The sequence below is a fragment of the Taurulus bubalis genome (assembly GCF_910589615.1).
Source record: "Taurulus bubalis genome assembly, chromosome: 6".
Taxonomy (NCBI): Eukaryota; Metazoa; Chordata; class Actinopteri; order Perciformes; family Cottidae; genus Taurulus; species Taurulus bubalis.
The window spans coordinates 8,806,624-8,824,508 of record NC_136594.1 but is presented as its reverse complement, the minus strand read 5'-3'; the positions used below and the strand labels follow the sequence as shown (position 1 = coordinate 8,824,508).

Sequence of the window (17,885 nt, the reverse complement as noted above, 5' to 3'; positions counted from 1 at the left end):
GATATTTATGTTGCCAAGAGGATGAATCCCAGTGGTTTTGGTGATCTGACGTCTCTTCCTCTCATTAGGTTTTAGACAAATCAAGAGTATATTTTTCAGATTCTTTGGTTTATGACCTAATACTGATAACATTCCCATCAGCCTCAGCTGTATTTTGTGCTAAGTGCTAATTAGCAACTGTTAGCATTAGGGCTGCCTCTCTTATGTTGCTTTCAAACCAAAAGCGTGTAGATTCCATGCAAAGTCAATGCACAGACTTGAATGGTTGCGAACAATGCAAATCTCCACTGGGCAGCGCGAATGGCGCATTGCGAAAAATTAGCCTCATTCGCACAAGTTGAAATTTTTCCACTCTTGTTGCTAAAGCCAATCAGCGTTGAGATGCTCCGCCCGTCATCACTGCCGTCTTTCCGTTGCTGAATCAAACTGCTACTGGTCCGCCCCAAGTAGCGTTGGAAGTCGGAGCTGTGTGCGGCTACGGATAATATTATGAACCCAGACACGGGTGCGTTTGATGTTCCGACGTTTGTGGAATTTCCACAACAAGTATAAAGCAGAACTAGTGGATATTTTCATGGTGGATGGGAAAAATGTTAACTGTTTTTACGGAGTTAAGCCACAGAGATAAGCCGCACCCCCTTTCCGGCGCGAATGAAGTGAAGCGAATGGTGCGAATTTCCCGCATAAAGTCGAGCGAGTAAACTCACGCTTTTGGTGTGAACGTAGCATTAGTCGAATAATTGGCATTTTTGGCATTTTTTATGCTTTTTTTTCATGCTCAATAATTAATTTGCAAGAAACTTATGAGCACCGGCTCTTGTAAACGCAAGATTTAAAGTTTTTACTTAAGATCATCAAACTTCATTTTTTGTTCTTTTTACAAAATGTATCAAAACACAAGGAAGATTTTGGGTAGATAATAATAATAATAATAATAATAATAATAATAATAATAATAATAATAATAATAATAATGTATTTGCATCATACCTAAACCTAAACTAAAAAGGTTTGAATTAACATCAAAGACTATTACTAAGCTGGTTTACAAGATGTTTAGCCAAGGCTGATCTATAGAGGGAACCATAAAGTGTGTCTTTGGATGAATGGAAAAAACAACACTGATTGGAAATTCTATGGACTCTTCCACACCATAAATAATTCATAAACACTTACGGATTGGTTTTAGATACACTCAAACTAGGGTTATTTTGTTTGGTGTAGGACAGCTCTAGTTAGCATGTTGACATTACTAACATGTTATGGTAAAACGGTGAACAAGGTAAACATTATAACTGCTCAACATCAAGATGTTTACACTAGTTATTGTTAGCATGTTTACGTTAGCATTTAGCTGAAAGCACAATGGACTGTGATTTCTAGATGATGAAGTTTCTAGTGATAGTCGATGAAAACATTCAGCAGAGGAAACGCGGGCAGATAAAGCACATCCTACCATCCTTCCTCTCGGGGTGCAGGCCTGGTAATGGAAACATGTTACAGTTTAACAGAAAACTGGATTTAGCCTTTTCTCACATTATCCAGTTTGAAAAAGCACGATACTCTTTCCTTTCCTCGTGTTGTCAAAGAGTCAATCTTTCCAGGAATGTCCTCTCCAAGGGAAGCAACACATTAGTTCCTTTCTGGGGTAAAACCGTGGGCATCCATGGTGCCAATGTGAGTTTTGGAACTGATCTGCAAAGCTGTCCTCAGGCTATTTTCAGCTAAAATAATATATATATATATTATGCAAACAAGCAAAGCAGACCTCACTTGCCTGTCTTTTCCTTTGTCTTTTCCCCCTCTAACTCCCCGCATTCAGCTGAGAGTTATTCACACCCAGTCGCCGTTCGCTTTCTGATGTCAAAATGATTCTGACATGAGACGGATCTCAGGAGGCCTGCAGAAATCCACTCTGGGCGTCTTAGGTAGTCCCAAAACAATTTTACATCTCCGTCTGAAAGTACAGAGTGCGGCAGGCAGCCAAAGTGGAGTGAGCTCCGTCTCTTCTCTCTCTTTAGTCATCTGACTTTGCCTGTTATTGTTCTCTCTCTGCATACCTGTCATAGCTGCTGTCTAGCCATGCAGAGGGGGAGAAAATGCACGACAATCTCCAGTCACATCGGTTCATCTGTGCTGCTATTTTATGAATCAACTCTTTGTGGGTCTGTATATAATCATATCTGCTTGTGTGTGTTTTCTTTCTCCCTGCATCTTCAGGTCCTCTGTGATTATGCTTCCTCCCGTGGTTATGGTTGCACCAGTAAGCAGTCAGGAATGTCCTCCTTCTGCCTCTGACATGGTTTAACCCACGCACGGATCCGGTCACCGTGATGGCCTCCATGGTTGCCAATGGAAACCCAGATGGGCAGTCTCTGGTCTTAAAAGGGGTGGACCCAGAGACCTGCATGATTGTGTTCAAGAACCACTGGTCTCAGGTAAACGCGAGCACTGAATCAAGAGTCCTTCAGCTTCAATGAACCGCTTGACATTTCAGGAAATCCACTTATTTCCTTTTTATACATCACCATGCCAGCGACAGTCGTGGCTGGAGGCATTATGTTTTCGGGTTGTCCGTCCATCCATCGGTCTGACTGGTTTTGCAGGAAGTTCAATACCACTCTGGAGTGTACACATCTGCATTAAACCACATAACCTTCTGACCAAACTACACAACTAATCCCTACCAGCGAAACTGGTGACAAAGTGAACATAAACTTTGTGGAATTCATCTTAATTTAGTGGTGAGCACCACGAAGGGTGAGACCCCACACTGACACACTAATGCAGACATTAAAGCAGCTGATACTTAGAAAAGTGTGTTGATAGCTACCTCCTTTGTGTCTGGCCAGTGTCATTCTGTGTAGCGCTTGTTCATCTCCGTGTGGGAGGAGTAGTAGAGGCCTCGCGGGCTGCCAGGACCCAACAGGGCTGAGCAGGGACACAAGCTGCTGCAAAGAGCCAAACGTCTGAGACGGTCGGCCTCCCGATGCCAATATTCCACTGGCCATAAGTGTAGTTTAGTGTTGCGGGGACAGCTCTGGAGTCAGTTTCTATTACCAGTAAGGTGGAAATAAAGAAGAATTTGTGCAGCAGAAGGCTGTTTTTTAAATTCATCAACTGGAGGAAAAGTTTTTCAACATTTGCACATACAAGCATGATTGTGTTGTATCACAACATGCATATTGGACCACTCACAAAAGGAGATGTAGAAACCTTAAAACCTTCAGTACACAAACACTCAAATTACACTTTTTGAAATGAGAAATCTTTGCATATTTATATATTTTTAATTTTTCACAGAGGGAGAAGGAGTAGGTGTGATTTTTAAGAATCCTTATCACAATAACTTTAACTTTTTAGTGGAAACTATACTTTATCAGATGCAAATTATTGTTAAAAACAGAGTATATGTCTTTAAAATATGTTTAAATATGAACATGCCTTATCAACGCAATTGTTTGGAATATTTCTTAATGTCTTTGTCTTTTAGGTGATTTGTGTTTGATAATGAATCCCTTGGTTAAAATTGGTAGTTTAAAAAAATTAAAAATAAAAATTCTAGAAAAGTTAGTGGACCTAGTGCTTTGATTTAGTTTGTTTCCTGTCCATCTAGTTCTCTAAGTTTTCTTGGAATAGATTCACTATTCCAGCGACATGCACTGTGCTGGGTGTCTCTGTTGTTTTGCTTGGTGAATTCAGATTGCTGTAGAAGAACTGTGTTGAAAGTGAGCCGATTGTTTTGAATACAAACCTGTCGTGGGTCGCTGGGTTTAGCAGGCTTGTCAGTAGAGTCCAGACCAGTGAGACTTTGCCCTGAACATGATGGGAAGTTTACCATTGTAGCTCAGGCATAAAGTCTGTCGGGGATCTGTATTTTATTTTATTTTTTTACAGATTCACATATTTCTTCACTCATCCCGAGTGACTGTGAGCAGATCAAATGAGCACTGTGTTCAGATTAAAGCTTGTTTTGTTCAAGGCGAACTGGCAGCACAATTTCACTCCTGCAGAGTCTTATTTCCAAGCTCCGCTAATCTGAAGAGCGATAAGAGTGCTCTTGACTTTGGTTTCAGGTCGGAAAACCTTGAAATCCGAGTAACATGTCGTTAGTAGTATAGGCCTTGTCCCTCCAGAAGCTCTGCCTGTTTCATTGGCAGATTAGGTTAATGTTCATTTGCTGCGTCTTATCTGCTGCTCTTCAGGCCTCACTGAGCTCATTGTGTTTGTTGTGACACGCAAAGTGATCGCTCTGTTGCAGCGGCTGCCAACAATCTCTAATTTATGACAGTGAAGAGCCATAGTGACGAGGAACAAACTGCCCTGACTCCTTTCCTTCCAGGTTAATGTCACATGACCTCTAATAAATCTGTCCAAATTAAATGTACATATGAGAAACGCTGCTGTTGACTGATGGTCAACATTTTATGAATGTGTTTCTGTATCGTTCTGTACATTTAAGAACATCTTCAGAGTTCAGTTATATTTGACTTGTCGAAGCTTTCTAGTGGTTTGAATAAAAATTCCTTTTTGGGTATCTGGCCCATATATTAAGCATGATAAAAGTTTAAAACACATTTTGTTTTTTATGACCTTTTCGTTCCAATTCTAAGAATAATATTTGGGATTATTTTTGTAATGTTAATACCTTTTTTAATATTGGTAATTCAGAGCACTGCCGGAATCTGACGCTGCATATGTCATCTGGCATTAATAATTCATAAGGTATGCGTCCGGACACTCACTGGGCCTGTTCTGTATGAAATGAGGAATGTTAAAATTCCAGCAGCTTTCAGAAAAGGCACCTGCATCAGCACATTTAAGAGTGTAAAAGTTGGCAGGTACAAATTGATGGATCTTTACAACTTATAAAAGAAGTTTGACTTTGCTTCCTAATTATTTGCTTTTATGAGCCCTTTAGTTCCATTTATCAGTGTATTTTAAAGTCCAGTTTAGGGTCGACAACATCAAACCCATTATGGTATTTTCCAAATTTTTCTGACACAGATCAAAACTGAACTTTTACCTTTTTAATTATGGAAAGGACCTAGCTCAAGGGCAATACTGCAATTTCAATTTCTCCATTCAGATTAATACTGCCAGTTGGGCCTGTGATGATTAAATCCAAAACAAAGTGTTCAATTCTAAATCAGCTATTCTGATTTCAGAGTAAATCTATTGCCTTTCAACGGCATGGCGACGGCTGAGACGTCGCCACATAGTTGTTTGTTGCTATATTAACGCTTTAAATATGAACTTACATACATATATACATGGTCTGTATACATACAGACCATTATTATAGCAGCAAGCAACAATGCCATGTAAAGATATAGTGGAGTAATGTCTACAGACTGAAGTGTAACTCCCCTCAAGTAAACAATGTTGGCTCTGCCAGAACTTTCACTGTAGTCTGCGCTGTTGGCACCGTTAGTGATGTCATCGAAAAGCTCCCCAGCTCTTATGCTCCTTTAACCTTGTCTGCAACCTTGATAGTTACAGTAATTACCTGACTCTTCCACATGTCCAGTCCGAACAATTCTGCCTCGGCCAGAGAGCTTGAAGTGGATTGATCCCACTGGGCCACGGGCCCCATCGGGCTCAGGCGGAGATTACAAACCCTGTTCTCTTGTTTCCATCAGCCAGGCCCAGCCCTCTGGTGCACAGCCAGTTATTGTCATGGCAGCAGTGTCAGGCCGGGGACACTGGCACCATTATTGTGACTCTGGTTTCTACGCAGCCGACATACAAGGGAGGGGCTGGTTACACAAAGGACTGTTTCACTGTGTGCGACCAAACTGAGTATATCTGTACTGTGCTGCTGGTCTGTTTACACCCCATTATTGTTGATAATTAACCTGTGAGGAAGAAGGCAAGGGTTGTACCTGCAACTAAAGAAAACACTGACTTGTACCATGTGTCAAGTGTCCATAGTATAGCACATATACTTTACATTATGCCAGTGGTAATGCTTAAGATCGTCCTCGTCAACATAAATTGAAACTGTTTTTGGGCATTTTGCACTTTTTAAAGCCCAGTGATGAATTTGCTTCTTTCTTGGATTCCATTAATTGAGTTTCTGTCCATCCTGACTTTGTGTTCTCCAAAATTGTGGCCATCAGTCAATAGCAGTGTTTCTCATGTGGTGAATTAATTTGGGTGGCTCACCAATAAAGATTTGTCTCCTTCCAAACTTTTCGTTGTAGTATAATTTCGAAGGAGATACAGTTGAAAGTGTAGGCTGATCCGATGGAGCTTTCATATACAGTCATACAGACTGTTCAAGTGTCACTTTAGCACACGTCTCCACCACAAAAAAAAACACATAATAACCCACGTAAGACTGGTAAATGTGTCTTTCGCTTTTTACTTGAATGTAGGTATGATGGCCAAAGCATCATAGCTCATTACTTTGCTGCAAAGATGATCTTCCTCCATATGCGGTCATTATAATGTGATCAGTTGACTAATATTCCTCTCATCTCTTATTGTAGGTGGTGAAGATCTTGGAGAAGCATGATCCCCTGCGCGGCAGCTCCACCCTGCCCTCCCTCAGTGTCATCAACTTCAGCGGCGGCCCTCGTTTCGGCCCCATCCCCGGAGACGAGGCGAGCGCGGTGCAGAACTACGTGGAGCACATGCTGTTCCTGCTGATGGAGGAGGAGAGCGGGCAGGTCGGCGCCATGGGCCCCATCCTGGAGTTTGTGGTGATGGAGAACGTGATGGAGCGCCTCTTCGTGTGGAGCCTCCGCAGGGAGTTCACGGACGACATGAAGCTGGAGCAGCTGAAGATGTACGAGATGCTGGTGGGCCAGGCGCGCCAGCCCCTGCTCCACCACAAGCCCATCCTGCGGCCGCTCATCATGCTGCTGTCGTCCTGTTCGGGCACCGCGGCGCCACGGGTCGAAGCCGAGCTGGTGCTGCTGCTCAACCAGCTCTGCTGCGTTCTGGCAAAGGACCCCTCAATCCTGGAGCTGTTTTTCCACACCAGCGAGGACCAGGGAGCCACCAACTTCCTCATCTTCTCCCTGCTCATCCCCTTCATCCACAGGGAGGGCACAGTGGGCCAGCAAGCCAGGGATGCACTGCTGCTCATCATGTCGTTGTCTGCTGAGAACGAGCGAGTGGCCAAACACATCGCGGAGAATACCTACTTCTGTCCGGTCAGTCCCTGGATTTGAGTACCTGTGAATCTCCTCAAACTGAGCAACTCTGTTTTTTTATTTTCCTAATTAACTCCACCTTTATATATGAGGACTTGTTCACACTTATTATCTGACAGCCACCCAAGAAATCCCAGACTCCAGTGACCCTCGGTGTCATAATCAGGCAAAACATACACAGATGAATACATGATGCCACTTGAAGCGAGGTTAAACCGTCTCATTGAGTGTTACAAACGTCTGGCATTCATGAGATTAAGGCTCGGTTGCAAGATAATCCCATGTAAATAATGCCATTTACCCATAGCTGCAGACATCGCAATGAGGAATTGTTTTGATGTGATGCCAGTTTAACAAGTGAAGTATGAATTGAATTGGTTCCACTGGCAGGCGACGGGGATAATCCTATAGAGGATGTATACATCAATGCAACAGTTTAACAGTTTTTTTTACAGTTTAATTACGCTGCGGTACCAGAGACTCTGTTGTTTTTTAAAATCCTGCCCTGTAAATATTTGAAATTACACCTCCAAGAAAAGACCTAAAACATGTGAATACTGACCGTTTGTTCCATGGAAAGCCTGCTGAATTAATTAGTGACCTAATTATCACATCATGATGATCATGAAAGGGAAATTATAGGCAATACAATTCAACTGCTGCTCAAATATATTTATAGAGATATATGTATGCTGTTTGAGGAAGAGGAGGATGAGGTGGAGCAGGCTAGCTAATATGTGCTGGAGGCTGCTGCAGTGTTGTGCTTAAAGCTTACATTATCAAAATGGAAAAGAAGAAATTATTTGCAAAAGTGTATTTTTGAATTGCAGTGAAACCGTTATAAATCTGTTGTGTGAAGCCAACAGTAAAACTGACTGCCAAGTATATATGCCATTTACGCCAAACACTGTCTCATTAATGTTTAATGAAGCCCATAATATTCTCTCAAATATTATTTTTCATTAGACTCCTAAACATCACACGATGCTAGGTTTGCAGCACAGTTATTTATTTTTCCCAAACATAAAGTACAGGTCAAATCTTTTTCATGATGTAGTGTAGAAATCATAGTTTATCATAAAACCATTTTCTCAAACGCTCTAACAAACACCTTTATGACAAACCCTTGACATCCATCTTCCTGTAAGCTTCCTGGAAGCTCTGTAGTTACTGGTCTCCAGCCATGCCGGCTAATTAGCACGAAAGGAATGTTCTTAGTTTAGCAGGTATTTAGTCATAATCCCAAAACGCCATCTTGAAATAATCAAGGTTATTGCAAATCATCCTGTGGGGATCCAAATTGTAAATTGCACTGCAATCCATCCAATAGCTGTAGAGAATTTTTCATTGAAAACCGGTGGCACGACAGGAAAAGTCAGAGGATCACTAAAGTCAACACATTTCACAGGATTAGTGAAAACTTTGACAATTAATTAGCTAGTGACTTTAATCTATAATAGCGTAACTTTTTATTTGATGTTGACGTCTCTCTCTCTCTCTCTCTCTCTCTCTCCTTCTTAAGGTTTTGGCCACGGGGCTGAGCGGCCTGTACTCGTCTCTGCCCATGAAGCTGGACGTCCCCAGTGCGGATTGGCACTGCCTGCACAAAGAGGACTGGCTCCGAATGCCGTCCCTCGTCCAGTTTCTCAACTCACTGGAGTTCTGCAACGCTGTAATTCAGGTGAACATGTGCGACGACTGACGAGGCTCCCTCCATGCACACACACACACACACACACACACACACACACACACACACACACACACACACACACACACACACACACACACACACACACACACACACACACACACAGCCTCTCTGCTGCATCAAACATTGACAAGGCGGGTTATTCACACGTGGTAAATGACTGCAACCTTCTGCTTTACTGAACTCTTGTGTTGATGTGTGAATGTTCCCAGGTGGCCCACCCGGATATCAGAGACCAGCTGGTTAGCTACATCTACAACGGCTTCCTCGTGCCTGTGCTAGCACCCGCTCTCCACAAGGTCGGTACTCCTCTTCCTTCCCCCCTTCCCAATGTAATGCCTCAACGTATTGTTGTGGATGCCGTTTTGCTGATCACAAAATAACACGGTGGAAAATCATGTGACGCATTTTAAAATACAATGTCTACTGTGCTAAGGGAGGGGGTTAAAACAAACACATCTCAAATTAAAGGAGTAGTTTGACATCTTGGAAAAGGGAGCGAGCGGAATAAGAAGAGAGATACCACTCTCATATCTGAGTCCATCTTCTCTTCTAAACAGGTGGCACGATATTTTTATTTGCACACATTCTGACTGAATAATATCTTCCTCTGAAGTTGACCCTGGAAGAGGTGATGACCACCACAGCATACCTGGACCTCTTCCTGAGGACTGTGTCTGAGCCGGCGCTGCTGCAGACCTTCCTCTCCTTCATCCTCCTCCACCAACACGAGAGCGTCCACATTTTAGACACTCTAGTCAGCCGCATCAACACGCCGTTCCAGGTACAGGACGAACCCAGCCAACACACACACACACACACACACACACACACACACACACACACACACACACACACACACACACACACCTACACACACACACACACACACACCTACACACACCTACACACACACACACACACACACACACACACACACACACACACACACACACACACACACACACACACACACTCTGTACTCAAAAACAGCATGACTCATATTTAATAACTCCAGGAAAACGACCCCCAGAGGCACTTTTGGATGCATGTTGAGATATTAAATGCCAGCTTCAAAGCTGGCAGAATGTTGCCGTGGTGATGTTCGGTTGCAGTGACATCATACCGTTAGTAAAACAATTTATATTTGTGTCTTTTAAAACAGACCTCCATTTTGTAACATCTTGTTAAAATCATGAACATAAATAAGTAATGGATTCTTTACATTGCTGTGTAAATGTCTCGGGGCGTTTCCTCCGGTGTTTGCTCACCAACGGCTCCGGCACACCTGCAACTCTGTGAAAAATATGAAACATGTTTGCTTTTCAAGTGTGTTGACCTTAAGCCTAATTAAACATTGACTAACATGCAAATATTACACATTTCAGCTATTTTTCTGTTTGCTTTAACCTTTGAAGTTTCATAACTTAAGTAGTCATGTTGTATAAAAAAACATATATATATATATATATTTTACAAAAATCTCTCAATCCTCGACTTTCTCTCGGCTAATCATTATAATTGATGTCAATTAATTACTGTTTTTGGACTAACCGACAAAGTTCCAGTAGTAATCCTCAGTTGTTTTCACCCCACAGCTGGGCACTGTGTCCCTGGCACTTTTCCGCACTCTCATTGGCTTATACTGTGAAGACGTGATGCTGCAGCTCATATTGAGGTGAGTGACACACACGTAGACTTACCCTAGTTATGAAGCATGGCACATCTAATTGGTTTACGACATGATGAGCGTTTACTTTCTTCCTCCCAGCGTGCAGGTTGTGCTCGCGCTGGTTTTCCTAACAGGATCCGTTCCCTTTTGCCTCCCCAGGTACCTGATCCCCTGTAATCACATGATGTTGAGTCAGAGGCGTGTTGTTGGGGAGAGGGACTGCTACTCTGTGTCCGCAGCCAAGATCCTGGCATTAACGCCGTCCTGCTGCTCTCCTGATCACAGCCCCCCGCCTCTCCGGCAGCTGGACTCCATCCTCTTTTCCAAGGGTGCAGAGACTCCCAACAACGCCAGCGCCACGGGTAAGAAGTACGGGACATTAAAGGACACATTGTGTCTGGTTTATTGCTTTGGACATCATTGCAATGGGTTATGATACTATTGTATTCACCAAAGTAACTGCTCGGATCTGGGAACATGAAGACGTTGCTGTCCAATGAGACAAGATCATGCAGATTGTAAATAAGCCAACTGTTTTTGATCTAATCCACTTTTTTTAGGAGAAATAACGCAGGTGAATCAAAAACTACGAAGGGAAGAACCAAGTTGTAATACACTAGAATGATTATGCAGTCCATTGACCTGTATAGAAACAAGCTCATTATTATTCCAGCTGAATTGCAAAGGGAAGCAGGGTGACGTAGTGCGTTGCCCTTCAACCCTTTTAAGGCCGTTGCTGAAGTGTCCTTGAGACAGCTGTGAGTGTAAAGCCTGTAAGGCTTTGACACTATTTAATACTTTTCATTTCTTAAAGTACTGTATGTGCTACAGAGAAGCCAAAATGAAGGTCAGCTTTTATGGATGTTTTCTTTGTTTTCGGTCCTTTCAAATCTGCCTCAAAGCGAATTCATCCAGCAGATTTTTACTATTCATAACCCCAGTTGAGTGAGTGCATGTTATAACCTCGGTGACTGTGGAGTGCTAAAACCCAATAATAACAAAGAGTATAATTTATTAACATTACATTTCCTAAATCTGTGTAAACATGGTGCACTGCAAGCTGTTGATGTGCATCTATCTACATATAACAGGGATGATTATGAGTATTCTATCAAAAAATGAGATCTCCTGCTGTTTCGCTGTATTACATCACTTTACCCCCTGTAGCTACATGTCAAACTCATTAGTTCGGCTCCGCATGGATGCTTTGCTGGGGCGCTGCACGCCAGCTTTCATCAACATTTCCTATCTGTTCTTTCTCTTCCAGAGCAAAGAGAGAGCTTCTTCGAGGATGACGATGGCTCAGGTAACTCCTGCACCATCGGCTCAGAGATCTACCTGGATGTCAGTTATCTCCATTACCTCTACGACGCCCGTCTGAGCATCAGCAGCTGCATAAAGGCCTGCCAGGTTTGGTCCGCCCCGTACAACGGCGAGGACCCCCCACCTGAGAAATACCAGCCCGGCGTCCTGGAGGAGCCCGGGCTGAAGTGTTGGCAAACCCAGGTGGCTTTTAAGCGAGTTCCACAGCCGGTAGCGCCTCGGCCTTGCCCGTCGCCCAGAACAGAGCCGCCTTCCATCACCCAGCAGGAGCTGGAGTGGGACGACAGCTACGATGCGTGCCCGGTGCAGACCGGAGAGGCTCCTGTGGAGCCTAAACGTCCACAGCTCCCTCCTGCTAAGCCCCCGAAGCACATCCAGGAGATGAGGAAAACAGCCATCATGTTTGTACAAGGTTCATATATTGAGGAAAACGAGTTCCAGGACGACGTCATGGTGTACGATCTCGTTGCCAAGAAAGACACCAGAGATATTGAAAGCGTTAAGCTCAAATCCAGCGGGTCCGACTCGGAAAATACCCAGCCGGGATCAGCGGAAGTTCCCCTAAAAAACGGACTCAGTTTAACACTTCCAACCTCTGTGATGGCTGATAAACATACCGTGGACACAAAGGCCAAAGGTCAGACAGATTGTAATTCCCGCCTCCAAAACGCCACAGCTGCCGAGCCGGGCGACGACCTTTTGGCTCAATATGAGGAGCTCATTCGTACGTTGGACACCAAAGCAGGTGGAAAACAGTTCAAACCTGATGGAGAGGTAAAGAAGCCTGCCACACCTGCAAAAGAGGAGGAGGAGGATGATGAGGAGGAGGAGGAGGAGATGGATTTCACATCTTTCTCCGCTGAGACACCAGAGCCAGAGAAAGTGCATTCACCTTTTGGGGCCAAGTTTGTCAGCGGAAGTGCAGGAAGAAAGCAGTCGGCGCCTTTTACCGGTAAGTGAAGGGAGATCTTTGCAGATCCTTATTCACCAAAACCGCACAGTTGAAATGTTTGTTCATGATTTTTCTTTCCGCAGGTCCGTTTGTCAGCGTGCTGCTGTCTCGGCTGGAAAACATGCAGAGCAACACGCTTCACGTCAACTTGCTGTTGACGGGCATCCTGGCCCAGCTGGCGGCCTACCCTCAGCCTCTCTTGCGCTCCTTCCTTCTCAACACCAACCTGGTCTTTCAGCCGACCGTTCGCTCCCTTTACCAGGTAAACCAGATACGTTGTGCAGGCAAGGGCGAGGCTTTTATTTCCCTTCTTTCCCTTCATCAAGTCGACAGAACGAAGACAAGGGAAGCAAAAGATTTTGGTTTTGTTTCATCGCTGAAAGATGTTGAAACTCGCAGTTCACCTTTCAAAAGTGAGATTTAAAGTTAAAGCACAATGAATGCACAGGCAGAGTGCACTTCTTATCTTTTTTTTTGTCAGCTCATTTGATTTATTGATTGAAATAAATAAACAAATAAAACAAAAATGCTTAGAAAATAGCACAGACTAGCTTAAATCTAGCTTTAATTACATCAGCGTAAACACTGCAGATGTGAATCCTCTGCTTCTTCTCTGTGTCCCTTCAGGTACTGGCCACCGTGAAGAACCAGATAGAAGAGCAGGCTGCCACTGGAAAAGACTTTCCAGAGCTGATCACTGCCGCCCAACACTGGCTGCTGGCCAGGGAGACTTCCCTCTTAGCTGCAGGTGACAACACACCCACATCTGGAATGTTAGTTTCTTTGCAAGCTATGGCTGGAATCTGTGTTCTCACATAGATCTACAGTATAACAGTGTGAGTGGGGCACGAACTATTTCACTGACTGGAAATCCAAGCAGGTTTTACACCAACATTTAAAAGAATAGTTTGACATTTTGAGATGAAAACAGGCGTCATTTTTACAGATAGAACAACTTGACGGAATTTCTTAAAATTTGACACAAACTTAGAATTACTGACCTTTGACCACCAAACTCTAATCCGTTCATCCTTTAGTCCATCTTTATCATCAATAATAATATATATATAAAAAAAATATATATATTATAGTAAATTGTGATCAATAGTCTTCAGATTTTAGAAAACAAATGTACTTAAAATGCATTATAAAAAGGATGGCTAGAGTCGAATTACAACAGTTGGCTCAGGATGAGACTTAATAGCTTGAGTATTGTTTTTATTGTTTCCGGTGACAAGAATTTAAACTCTGCACTGTCGTTGAGTTTCTCGATCTCAAAAATGTGCTGCCAAAAATGGGTCAAGTTTAAAAACAACATCTGCATTCGTTAGCGGTTGTCTCTGTTGGGAACCATAATAAATTCTATTTGATTTTCTTAAGTGATGTTGAGCAACGGCTCAGCTGAACCCTGCAGTGTCGGGCCTGTTTTTTTAACCAGGTTCCCTGTGGTTTCAAAGATGTATAAGCTAAAAAAAACAAAAAAAAAAAATTGTTGGAAGTATGTTTGCAGAAAGATGAGAGACAGAATTTTCTATGAAGGGAATTTTTCAGTAGGTCATATAAAAATATAAGCAGCACTTTTCTGGCTGAAATTATTTATAAAGTGAAAAATCATTAACAGGAATATATTATGTTTACAAAATGTCTTCAATTCCAACACAGAGTGCATTCCTGCTTATACACGATTTGTTTTCATTTTGGCATTGTTACTCATTAAACCTTCATGTTCTCAGACGAAAGCAGAAGCTCCGCCCACGGCGAGGCAGGAAGGATGATGAGGAGTTCGCCGCCATCGAAGCCCAAAGCCATCTCTCTGGATCGGACAGAAGTCTTCGCCACCGTCCTCTTCACGGAGTTCCTCAAAGAACTGGCTGCTATTGCACAAGAGCACTCCATCTTATCGTACATTCCTATGGAAGAGTGATCGTGTTCCAGTAGAGTCCAGTGACTCTGAAAGACTTATAAGGACTAATTTTTGTTCTTTTTAAACAATGATTTTCTGGCCTTTTCAGTCACTACTTGATGAAGAAACCTCTCAGATCAAGTGATTTATACGACAATCAAAATCATAGCACACTTTTTTCCCCCAAGTAAAGATAATCAGTTTATAATACTTTTTAATTTAATCTTTCTAGTTCTATAAAGTTCTGTCTGGCAGCCAAGAAGGAGTTGTACACTTTGAGCTGTTTGCTGAAGCCTGCACCAGCCGATAACACTCGTAAGAGCGAGCTCCAGTTCCACCAACCAAAGACTGTAGAGAGCAGATTTCAGCAAAAACAGCAACATTTTCTGCAGTAATCATCCTCCCTTATCGTAAAGTTCTGAATGTCGCTGCTCAGTGTGGCTTTGTGAAATACTCAGGTGGCTTTTCGGAGAGTTGTTGCCTCTTTGCCGTAGGATTACGCACCATATCTGAGCACCACGTGGAGCCTCTGCCGCTTTCACAGGGCGAGCCTTTGAATTAACAGCATTAAAATGTAATTTAAAGATTAACTGTTGGAGCCGGCCCGGCAAGCTGGGCCGACATCATCGCACATTCAAACTTCTTATGCAACCGTCACATGACAACTTTCTTTTTTGGGCAAAACTGGTGGGTCACTTTCTGTCTTTGGGCTTTGGTGTTTCCACATATCTTTGTGTGTTAGATGTACACTTGTTTTAGTGTTTTTCCGGTAATTCATGACGGTACCTCAGGAGTCTTTCTAATGCACGTTCTCTAACGGCCTTCGGGTGAAGCCATTTCTCTACAATGCACTAGTTTCTCGCATCAGTGGGCTTCACATCTTCTCTAGACTTGACCTCCAAAACCAGAATGATTCATGCTATATTTAATTTGCCTTACTTTAGTGATGCTTCATGATGTACATATTGTAAGAAAAAAAAGTTCTAATGACACTATGCAAATCATGGATATTTTTGGGTATAATTAGATATTTTCAGAATGGGAAGGGGTATTTAAGAGTTTCTATCGCCATATTTTTTTTCACGTGGTTTTACTAAAGGCTAGTTGTTACGGTTTGTCATTATTTTCTATTGAGGGATTGTGTAGGGTTTTGTAGTTGTGATACGTCTCACATCACTGCTAGGAGGGTCGTAGTTTTGCATCTGTGGGAAAATATCTCGCGTTGTAACGGTTACAGAGGGCAAAATGTTGAACATCGCCTTTGTTTTAGTCCAGGTATTTCACATGGTTGTTAAAATGAGACAATACAAGATATATATATTCTGTTACAAATCATGCCTCTGCTGTCTAAATGCATTTACCAGGACAGAAATAGTTCAGAATTAGTGCCTAAATTATGATTTCTGTTCACATTAATGTCTGATTTCAAATGGATTTACACAGGAACTGATTGTTTTTGTTTTTCTGAAGTTGTCCATTGTCAAAGTGTAAGGGAAAGTGTGACATTCAACATGTTTTGTTCCATCCCATTATTCCTTCACAGAAGACACTAAAAATAATGTTTTTGTTACAAACCAAGTTTCTAGGAGTACAGAAACCCAATGCCATCCATTCACATCTTGATATCTAGATACAGTTAATATATTGTGGACGTTGAACTGGGAAATAGAAAATATATTTTTTAAATAATAGGATTTTATGCAGAAAAATATGTAAAATTATTAAAACTGTTTGTTCAGAGCTCTATTATTTCTGAGATAATGGACTGCTTTGACAAAATCAAACAAAGTACATTATTAGGACATCTTTAAGTCTTTTAAAACTGCACTCTGTTGATCATCATCTTATAGTGTATCCAGCTAATAAGACGTTTAAACTTTAGTCTTACATCTGGACATTTTTGTTCCTATTTAAATCCATTCAGTTTCTACTTGCAGTCGATCATGCAGTGGGATCTTTGTTTGTACAAAAAGGGCTTGGAAGTGTATATTTGTACCAATCGGAGCCTTTTTTCAGAGTGTTTCGAAAATAATTTCTCTGGTAAAAGACTGTTACTGAGCGCTCAGCGTTTTTCATACTACCGTCTCACTGCAGACACCTCAGCCAGCACAGATTCATTCAGTCTGGGTAACAACCCAGCACAGTATGACAATCTCTGTTATCTCTGCATTGTGGCATGAAGACGGGTATTTATGACCAAGATGATAGACAAGTTTCTGTCTCAGTGGGTTTTTATTCCAAAGATTCAACCTTTCTTACACCATTCGGCCTCAGTTTTCTGTCCAAGACCCAAAGGCATGCCTCTTTTAATAAAGCCAACTTCTGGTAAATGAAACTGGATGCACATATTTTGTTGACTTTTACACCCCATGCTCTTTAAACAAAAAAAACAAGAACAAGGTTTTCGAAACGGAAAGCTAACTGCTTCACCTGACACAATCAATATATTATTTTCTTTGTGCCAGAGGTGGTTTGTGGTGTTTTTTTTCTGAAGTCTCCATTTAATACACATTTCCTTTCCGGACTGCCCTTCTTCCCTTCTTCCCCCCCCATCCTTCGGTCAAAAGTAGAGCTGCTTTCCACATCACATATTTTTTCTTTTACGTACTGCAGCTGCCCTTACAAAGGACGTACTGTTGCATGCCGTATGTATTCAATTCCTTAGATCATGGCACCTTGAACTCTTTGCTCATTCATCTGCTGCGCAAAGGATTGTGGGTCGGAATAGCCAGAAAAGCATGATTGTATGCTGCAATATAATACATGCATTTGACATAATATGTATTTGGACATTACTAAATATATTTTTTAGAGCATTATAAATAGTGTGTTGTTGTGGGTATTGGAACGCACATTACATCTTTTCTCATGTGAACACGTGAACTTGAAACAACCTTTTAACAGCTCGTAAATATCCGATTCATCGTTATTACTTGAATGCACAAGATCAACTATTTATTTTTGCTAAAGTGTTTAAGCAGCATGAAAGTATGTAAATGTGGGATACACTGCAGGAAAAATAGGTGTATGAGGCACTGGATGATGTCACCAGCTGTCAGACTTCAACTTCCATCTAGGAACCACAACCATCTACTATTTACAAAAACTATTGGGAATTATTTAGTTTCAAAGTAAGACTCACTTTAAATCTCTACATATAA

General features: G+C 42.1%; 1 protein-coding gene across 1 annotated transcript; it reads left to right on the top strand.

Moving 5' to 3' along the window:
* Positions 1 to 2,333: 2,333 nt before the first annotated feature.
* On the top strand, positions 2,334 to 17,057 carry fhip1aa (FHF complex subunit HOOK interacting protein 1Aa; the record flags this gene model as incomplete). Its single annotated transcript, XM_079220007.1, has 11 exons — positions 2,334 to 2,438; positions 6,495 to 7,163; positions 8,686 to 8,844; positions 9,087 to 9,173; positions 9,491 to 9,658; positions 10,473 to 10,552; positions 10,706 to 10,908; positions 11,814 to 12,821; positions 12,905 to 13,083; positions 13,449 to 13,569; positions 14,555 to 17,057. 11 exons carry the CDS (start codon positions 2,334 to 2,336, stop codon positions 14,743 to 14,745), a joined length of 2,970 nt encoding a protein of 989 aa, XP_079076133.1. The 3' UTR covers positions 14,746 to 17,057.
* Between the last annotated feature and the right edge of the window lie 828 nt (positions 17,058 to 17,885).